General features: G+C 32.8%; 1 protein-coding gene across 1 annotated transcript in view; it reads left to right on the top strand.

The window, feature by feature from the left end:
• LOC106683740 (neuroligin-1) overlaps positions 1–9,871 on the top strand; it is a 172,717-nt gene that overhangs the window by 123,289 nt on the left and 39,557 nt on the right. Inside the window, exon 4 of the mRNA XM_067052183.1 lies at positions 6,681–6,836. Within this exon, the coding sequence (XP_066908284.1) occupies positions 6,681–6,836 (156 nt within the window). The remainder of the gene's footprint in view (positions 1–6,680; positions 6,837–9,871) is intronic.

The raw sequence follows: 9,871 nt of genomic DNA, 5'->3' as shown, positions 1-9,871 counted from the left end.
GAGTGGGTAGCTCCTTGGTAATGCACTATGCTATTTACTCCAAAGACCTGGGTTTAAATCCAGCTATGGAAGATAATTATTTTGTATCCCTGTAGCCGTGAGTCAGTCCTGTGGGTTCGAGGTCCACCCAGCCAGCAGGTTTTTAAAATGAACAATTTTTCGCGCTAAATTAATACTCACTTACTTAGAGCACTATTAAAAAATGCAATTATTTTTTCATTTATAACGCATAAAAGAAAATTTTCTAATTCCTTTTAATCGATAGATATTCTTTTTGTCTCTTAGAACTTTATCTGCGTTATCGGGAGAAGCAATTTCTTTAACCCCTAATAAATCCACAAGGTTCGCCGGAATAGTCCTAGGGAAGGAAACGAATTTGCTTTCCTCCCTGATTAAGACCGGTTGAGCATTTTCTTACCGTAAAAATAACTTTCTTTCTCCTCAATTTCTTCGTTATCACCAGGAATTTCCATCTTAGATTTAATGTTCTGGTCATGATTGTAATAATTAGAGTCTTCACAGTCTAAGTCAATGGCGTCAGTTTCTTCTGCTTCAAGCAAGTATACGGAGATTTTTTTCTCATGAACAGTGTTTCATTAGTTGATATAATTGTAGATGAACCAGGAACAATATCCCATGAAATTTGTCATACAAAAAATATATGTAATGAGATGAATACTAAAATATATAAAATCTAATTTAGTAAATGTAATTTTCTTTTTTATATATAGCATACAATTACATTTACTTAATTAGACTTTATATATTTTAGTATTCATCTCATTACCTATATTTTTTGTATGACAAATTTAATGGGATATTGTCCTTAATTAATTAATTAAAACTGTTTGTTCGTGTTCGTTTGCTTTTTTTTAATGATATAAAACTTCGTTGGCCATTAACTCCATTTTTCAAATTTATTTATTTAATTTTTTTTTAAACAGTAATTAATGGATAATCAACGATGAGTATCCATAAATAAAATACAAGTATAGAAACAGCGTGTTAATTACTGTAATACTTTTTTTTCATAATAGGGAGGACTACATATTACAGGAGTTAAAAAGTACTTTAGTACAAGTTACTATTGTTCAAGTCAGAGTAATTGTATTAAGTTAAATCGACAAGACTAATAGTATTATTTTGTACTTTATTATGAAACAGGGTCTTGGTCTTCTAAGAGAGAGATTGTCCTCTGGGGTCGGCCTTGATTCCTAATTCCAATAGCCAGGTTCTATTTTCAGCTCCATTAGTAATTCAGTTGTCTTTGGGGTCGGAAAACTCTTAAGAGGCACACTCAGTCACGATGATAGTTCGATACTGACCACATAACCTCCTCACATAACGATTGATTAAAAACTAGTAGTTATTTAGTCATCACTACTTACCTAATCCCTGTAGTATATATGCATTCTTACCATATGATATAATGCTATGATAAATCTTTGGTTAAGATTTGACACATTCTTACAAATATATTATTCAATACTACCAAGTAAAGGTTCTTAAATCTATTTAATACTCGGTAAATGCTAAATTGTTTCATTAAATTCAAACCTTGGACCGTTGAGAACCTTCCTTATAAGACTAAACAATGAAAACAGTTTCACAAATCAGTCACTAAAGTTTTTTAGGTTAAAAAAAAATTTTTAAATTAATTTATTACGTTATATTATTTCTAACTTTGACTAAAAACTGTACAATGTGTATATAAGACAACTTCAATTTTTTTTTTTTTTGTTATTATTTCACCAGTAAACTAATTCCCTGAAAACCAACCATTCTAAAACTTGAGGGCAAAGCCATTTGGCTATATGGCCCACTAAATTTAATTGCCGATCTCATAAACATTGACGTAGGCTTGAATGTAATATATAAAACATAATCATCACCGAAAATTTTTTTCAGAAAGAAGAAGAGTCTATCTTCAAAATAAAAAAAAATATGGACATTTAAAAGCAAACTTTGTTAAAATTGTGCGCATATATCCGTCCTTAATTTATCATGTTTTAATGGAGGGAGTCAGAGATAACTTCAGGAACAAATCTATCAGTTTATTTATCAGTTTATTCCAGGTAAAGGCAGGTTTGTGAATTAACTTAAAATTGACAGACTAATAATACTTTCCTACAAATTTATAAATCCAGTTACAAAATCCACAAGGACTCACAATTATTCTACTACAATGCATAACCTATTGTATACATTTTTTAAGCAATAGTAAATGCAAAATAGAAACAATAATTGACTAATTGTCTGATTTTTTTTTAATGTAGTTTTGTAAATTTCTTTTTATAGTGCAGTTCAATAACTTCCAGCCTTTTGAGAGTTATCATGGGCAAAATTATTTCATTTATTAACAATAACTTGGCATATATTTAATTCAGGGTTGTATTATATTTATTAAATATAAACCTTTTTTTTTGTTTATTGTTAATAATAGTTATTCAAAGAAACCATTGCTAATGCCAATTGTAATGTATGATAGGGAAATGCTTATTAAAATATCATAATGACATACATCAAAACGAATAATGACAAAAATTTGCATACATGAAATACAGTAATAATGACATACATTGAAATTTAAAGCATGATAGGAACATACATTAAAATGAAATTATGTACAGTTTTTGAGATAGTCTAATATGTGTAAAAATGGTAAGCTATAACTTTATTTATATTTTTTATAGTAGAATAATTGTGAGTTCTAGTATATTTTTTACCTGAGGATGGTTTTTACTAGATGGAAACGTAGTGAAATCAATTAAAAATTTGTGTTGAAGTATTATCAGTCGATTTTAACTTGACCATATTTTTTTTTTGTCATTAGAGGATAATAACTATATTTTAAATTGTTACAGCTATATTGATTAACTTGCGATCAGAAAATTATTTAGCAATATTCAAATTTGGTTTCACTTTACGAAGCCAATTTTTGTATTATGTCTTTGCTGTTTGTTTGTTTTTTTGCGTTGTCTAAAACAGTTTTTTGTATATCGAGGTCTTGGAGTAGTATGTGATATTTTTATTATTTATTTGAGGTTTAGTATCCTTATATTATTCAGCTTTGTGAAGATAAAACAGATGATCAACCTATTCTACAAAGAATGGGAAAGTCGAGATTTAATCTGAAGGTCCGCTATGAAAGAATAGCTACTTTTTTTGTCTCACCTTGCTCGGCCATCCACAATTTCAGTTTTTAATGTTGTATTCTGCATCCTCCTTTATATGCAGTACATTTGGCTAAAAATATCGCACTAACTTTGATTTTTTGTTCTATTAAACATAATAAAGACCAAAAAAAAAAATCAAAGGTCTCACAGAACAAAATTATGTTTCTTCCAAGTATGGTATGGGTAAATTATGTAGTTCCATATTCTGCCCTCACTGAAGAGAATTGTCGAAACTATGTGTTGTCCATTATTTTAGCTGAGGAATAACACTTATTCATAAGCGATTTGGCAGTATATTCTTAAAAAGGTCCCGCTCTTTTTCGGTCACACTAAATATAGTAACTTTAAATATACTTTTTCTGTAGAGCCTCAGGTTGCAGAAAAGACAACAATACAGCCATGATAGCTACACAACACCCAGCGTGCTATCGGTGCTATTGTTTCACCTGGGCGGGCCGAGCTCATTAGGGATGTGTAGAGCACGAGTGCTGGCCTGCTGCCATCCGGGAACAGGTGCGAATCCACGCCCGAGTTATGGCTGGGATATATTTCGGCTGACATTCCATTGCGGCCAATTCCTCTGTTTCTATTCAGATATTGTGTACATCAGCGTTTTGTCCTGCTCCGATTGTTCCAAACAAGGACACTGGAGGATAGTTTACCATGATTTCGGACTGGTATTCGAATCTATCGACGACCAGGAGTTCTTATTATGCTTTTGGAAACTAGGAAATTATAGTAAAAATCTTTTTCAAATATTAATGTTCCGGTAACCTACGGCAACGAAAAGGTGAATCCGAAAGGCTTTGGACCAGTAGCGCCCATGTGGCCAGCATAAAAAGCTTGCCTTCTCCAACGCTTGGTAGCAAGTGAAGCAAGCCGAAAAGTGAGAGTGAGAGCCATCTTGTCTTCTGGGAGACGCAGTTCATTACTTCTTTGTCTCTGATATCAGGAATCTACCATGGGTGAGTAGAACCCTTGGAGTTGTCCTCAGGAGCAAGAGGAAGAGAAGCTTGAGAATATAGAGGGAAAAAGAACCATGGAGTAAGTTAATTACCATTCACCATCACATAGTTCATCTATCAATAGTTAACGTCAATCATCATCAACCACTTCAACTTCATATCAACAATTTCCATAGCCCTATCATTCAAAATTTACTAACCATTTAATCACAAATGTTTTCTTTCGGCCACCCACAACACCATCTGTAATTTAACAATAGAATTTTATTTTTCATTTAACCATGTTCATTTTTCATTTATACAGTCCACTTTAACCAACCAGCAAACCAAAAATGAAGTGTGTCCGGCAATTTAAGTTGAGGGCATACTTCATACAATTAATCTTCTGAGGAAGTAATTCTGAAGCATATGTTAAAGCATCGTCTGTTAGATTTGCTTTCTGCTAAGCACTTCATACAATGTAGTAAAAGAGAGATTTTGTGTAGTATATAGACTTAATGAAATAGACAAATTGCTTATTCACTGCCTATGACAATGCTTTAATCTTCTTCTTTCTTCTTTCTCTTCCTCCTAAGTGCTTTCAAGCGTGGAGGTGCCTCTGTCCAAGCAAACCAAGTCCTTCGATCCCGAGCCAGGACCCTCATGGCATTCCAGTTTTTCCCTCTTTTCTCTCCCACTGTGGAGATTTAGTCCTTCCATTGTATTCTGGGTCTTTCTCTTGGGCGTTTTCCTGTTGGTCTGGCCTCAAAATATTTTCTTGGATCCTTGTCTTCACTCATCCGACAGAGATGTCCAAACCTTCTGAGTTGTCTCTTTTCAATGGTATCCTTTATTGAGACAATTTTCAACATCCATTCTTGTCCTCTCATTGACATTTTTTGTGGAATCTAGACTTGATGGAATAGACAAACTGCTTATTTACTGCATATGACAATGTTTCAATCAACCAATCAAATTCTGGCGTAATTTCGTTAAAATTGTTGTTGGTTCTACTGGAGTAGATGGTCATTTAAATACTTATATTTACATTAAAATACTTAAACATAAATTATTCATCAATACCTAACCACTAGAAAAGTCCTACAATCAGCAAAACGTTTTTAAAAACATTTTCATAGCCTTATCACTTCATTTATAATTTATTTTTCACTACTGATGTAAAACAATACCTACTAATCTTATAGACTTCCAGCATTATTTATTAAATTCCAAATTTAAAAATGATTCCCTCCTATCGGTCCATTTCGCCCCTGCTTTTTCCCAAAGTTGAGTGGACGTACCTGTCCAGCTCTAATGGGTGCCGTGGTCTAGAGGTGTGAGATTCTGAAAAATAAGTTTTCTTTTATTATGTGATTTTTACATCCTTTTTTCGGCTCACCTTGAAATATAAGCTATCCTCTTTTTTTCACCAAAATACCGTGGCTAGGAATCTAATGTATATTTAGTTACAAATTTTAGGCTTTAGTTTTCACTTTATAATTTCTGAAATAATCTGGTTTTAAACCTGATCACCTCAGAAATGATAAAATAATAATATTAAAATAATTTTTATAAGTACCCATGACTAAAAAGAAACAAAAAATTATGTTTACAGAAATCTAAATACTCTATAGGAGATTGTTTATTTTATATAGTTTGCAATCCTGAATTAATTAATTTTACTGCTTTCCCGAGATAGAAATAGATAGTTTCATTAATTTACTTTGAAAAGAAAATACTTTTTGCATAAACGATATTGATTTCAAAATGTTCTACAGTGTACAGAACACAAATTTTCACTCATATCTAATCTCAAAACAAACGCTTTCAAAATATCAAAATTGAATTAATTTCACAATTAGTCATACCTTACAGGAATGTCCATGTTTCATATCATTCCTCAATAGCTTAGGATTAAACACAAATATTTCAGAAGCCCTAGGAAACGATGATAGTGAATTTAGTTAGTTAAAGTTAGTATTTCTGTTTTTTAAAATTATTAAAGAATTAAATTAAAAACTCAAGAAATTAGTTAGTGATGTTTTACGCCATTAAACAAAAACATACCACCTATTTTCGCCATACCCTTTTCGTGCCCACTCTATATTAATAGTTCTAATATTTTACCTCTTCTATGCTTAAAATTATCAATATTTGTAGGAATATCTCCATTCTAGATCGGAAACGAATTCGGGAACTTTGGAATGAAAGTATCCTAATGAACCTCGGTGTTTTGCCAGTTGAATTGGTAAAAAAGCAACAAAAAATGAATTTATCTTGCCATGTTAGTGGAATAGGTGATGAATGGAATATCGAATGAAGGTCCTCCCAAGAAAGCGTCTAAGTGGTTGACCAGTCAAACCATGTTACTAGGCTTGGTGGAGTCAAAGACTGATCTCTGGCAGAACTGAGGTGAATAATCGTGATAAATGCAAGAAATTAACCAAAGCTAAATTGAACAACCGGGGCTATATCCCACTCCTTGTAACAACACAAAAATGCCCTATTATAAACTAGATTTTGAGCATTATAGTAAATTATATTTCTTATTTTGTTTCAGGTTACCAGAATATCCTCGGAAGAAATCTTCCTGTGATCGTTTTCATACATGGGGAATCTTTTTCATGGAACTCCGGGAATGCCTACGATGGTTCCACACTCGCGAGTTATGGAAATGTCATATTCGTAACGCTCAACTTCAGGCTCGGAGTACTGGGTAAGATATAATGAAATTTATGTTTTAATTATCAATTTTAATAACAAATGAATATGAGATACTTATGAAAATATTTTGTATTCAGCTATTTATTCACTATGATGTAGAATTGTTTAGTTTGTAACATGGAAGAGTCTTTTATTATTGGTTTTTGTATATTAAAACTATGTTGAAACATTACTGCTTGCTGAGCAACTTTTAAATATGATAAATAATTTCTTAATTAAAAATTTTATAGTAATTTATAAAAAATCATGATTGTGGAACCCAACATCGTGGCATTAGTCAAAATATGGATAGAACATGTAGAGAGCATGTTCGATCAAATACCTAAGAAGATCATAGAGCATGGAAGCCGTATGAAGAAAGAAAAAGAGGATGTTCCCGGATCAGTTGTTTGGACAACGTGAAGTAGGTTATAAGGCAGTTAAATGTTCAAAGATGGAGGAGAGAGCAAGAATTCGTGGAGATTGGTTGACTGTAGTGGAGGAAGCCCGTGTTCTTGAGGCCCTAAGTGCCACAATAGTAATAATAATAATACTAGCCAGGTTTATCCCTATTCAGGATCAAATGCCGAATTTTAAAATACTGTTATTTAAAGTACCGTTATTTTATTTGTATATGAAACAATAAACTACCACGTTATTTTTATTATTAATGAAAAATAGGCAAATATATACCATAAAAGAATTTGAACTAAAGAAGAAATATTTTTTCGAATCAAAAACCAATTTCCGGAAATACCAGTGGATTCAATATATGAAATGAAATTAAAAATAGTTTTATTATTCTATATATAGTAAGAGTAAGTATTCCGATCACATACCTTTTGGAACCCCTAGTCGAGCAGAAATTAATTTCTACTAAAAACATGATAGTGAAAATTGTGATGCACGATACAAGATTTTTATTAAGATGATAGAGGAAGATAGATCAATTGATTTGACCTTATAAACGAGAAATTCAAATAATGAAGAATTAGCCTTCAGCTAATTGTTTTAATACTATATAACATTATATAATAAGCATTATGTAATAAAATAATAGTCTAAGACTAAGGCGCAAACAGACTCCTAAGACGAGGTCTTGGAGGAGGGCTGCAGGAGCGATTTGGCTACAGTCCAATGGCGTTCCTCGCTGGCCAAGTCCAGTTTTGTTTTTCTCTTTCACTACATTACATCTGCTATCTCTCGCCTCACTGACTCTCTACCAGATGGCTCTGCCTTCGATTCAACCCACTCCCCTCCATTGTCCTGGAAGAAGTGCCCCCTTAAATCAATATTTCATTAATATTAATTATAATTATTTGGCAGAAGTTTGGGTTTGTTACTTCAAAGTTATCGTTTCCACTAGCTATGGTCGTTTGATCATAAGTCCTACTTTTTTTTTAAACTGTAAGTACAATTACCATTCGGAAGTAATGTATTTTATACAGCGCAATAAATTTTACCATCTCTAAGCGAGTTCTAATAACATCTTTTAAGATCTTAGTGTTCTGCAGTAGACCACTATCTACTTTTTTACTTAATAATAGTAATGGGAACCTTTTAAGGTTAATAGTTTCTGTGTTTGGAAGTACTTTTTAGAACAATGGTTATACAAGGAGATGCTATTTTCATTTTCAAGACCACGCGTGTCTTAAGGGTTACGACAGACAGAGCCTACCCTATTACTCTCAGGGTACAAGGAAAAGTGATTACGACCCAATGAGGTTGTGACATACCTTGGCGTAAGGCTTGGGACAAAGTTCAATCTGGCACCTCATTTAGACTACATGAGAAGTAGGGTAGCCCTTGCTCTTAAGGGACTCAATTGTATTAGATACCCAGCAACATTAACCATTTATAAAGGAGTAGTTGTGGGTATCTTGAGATTTGTAATACCGCTGAGGCGGTACAGGTATTAGCTGAAGGAGTGCTTATCGATGTTCTCCTGCAGAAAGACAATTATCGACACAAGATAAAGTGGGAACGTCTGGTTGATTTACTGGAGAACCTCCAAGCGCGTATTGGTGAAAACCCTAACAGGTGGAAGAGGATCCTTCGAGAAGAAACCTTGCAAGAATGGAACCGGTGAATGGATTTCTCAAAAGGGGCTACCCTGAGGAAGTACTTTCCTACCGTTGGTTCACGACTAGAATCAACGTGGGTCCTCCTCGACTATTGGATCTCATAATTCCTCACGGGGCATGGGGGTTTCCGAGCTTAGCTCGCCGTAAAATCGATCATCTATGCCCAATTTGTCTGGTTCCTGAGTCCGCCGAGCACGTCGTACTTGCCTGTACCACCTATGAAGCACTGAGAGCCAAGATGATGAGAGAAATAGGACTCCATGTTCTGATGAAGGAAGAAAACTTCAAGACCTTCGTGCACAGATGGAAGGAAGCTGTACTCACTTCTCTCTGGGTAGGAGAGAATAAGCTTCACCAGCAAGGCCTCTGTAGAAATGCAAGATATATTTTGTAGCAGGAGCAGGCTGTGTGAACAGCCATGTAATATACAATTTTTTTTTTTAAAACAAGTGCAACAGATAACTAAAAAAAGAAAAGAATATTTTTAAACATGTTAACTTCTTAAAAAAACAAAAAAACAAAAGAGAGATAAAATAAGAAGAAAATAAACTAATGAAACAATAAGAATGAAATGAAAATGTATGCCTTCTGGAAATATTAGGTACATAAAATGATACTATAAATACGAGTTAATTACAAAATAAAATACTTCTTAAAAAAAAGAACAAAATTAAAATTAAATAAGAAAGAGATTAAAAATATAAGAATTTTTGAGAATATTCTCAGATAAAATTATATATATAAAATAACATTCTTTTAGTCAAATTAATTAAGAGAAAAAATAACTAAATATATACAAAATAATATAAATCAATGAATAATATTCATATCAATGAATAAAAAATAAAAACAAATAACATTCTTCTTGTTTTAACCAAAATAAGATTTAAAATATACTACTCAATGGGACTGTTGAATAAGAGAGGGGGGAGAGAGAGAGGGGGGAGAGAGAGAGAGAGAGAGA

The sequence above is a fragment of the Halyomorpha halys genome, unplaced genomic scaffold (assembly GCF_000696795.3).
Source record: "Halyomorpha halys isolate HHAL.00 unplaced genomic scaffold, Hhal_1.1 Scaffold510.1, whole genome shotgun sequence".
NCBI classification, from domain to species: Eukaryota; Metazoa; Arthropoda; class Insecta; order Hemiptera; family Pentatomidae; genus Halyomorpha; species Halyomorpha halys.
Note: the sequence above shows the minus strand (reverse complement) of the source record. Positions and strands in the feature narration are given on the sequence as shown.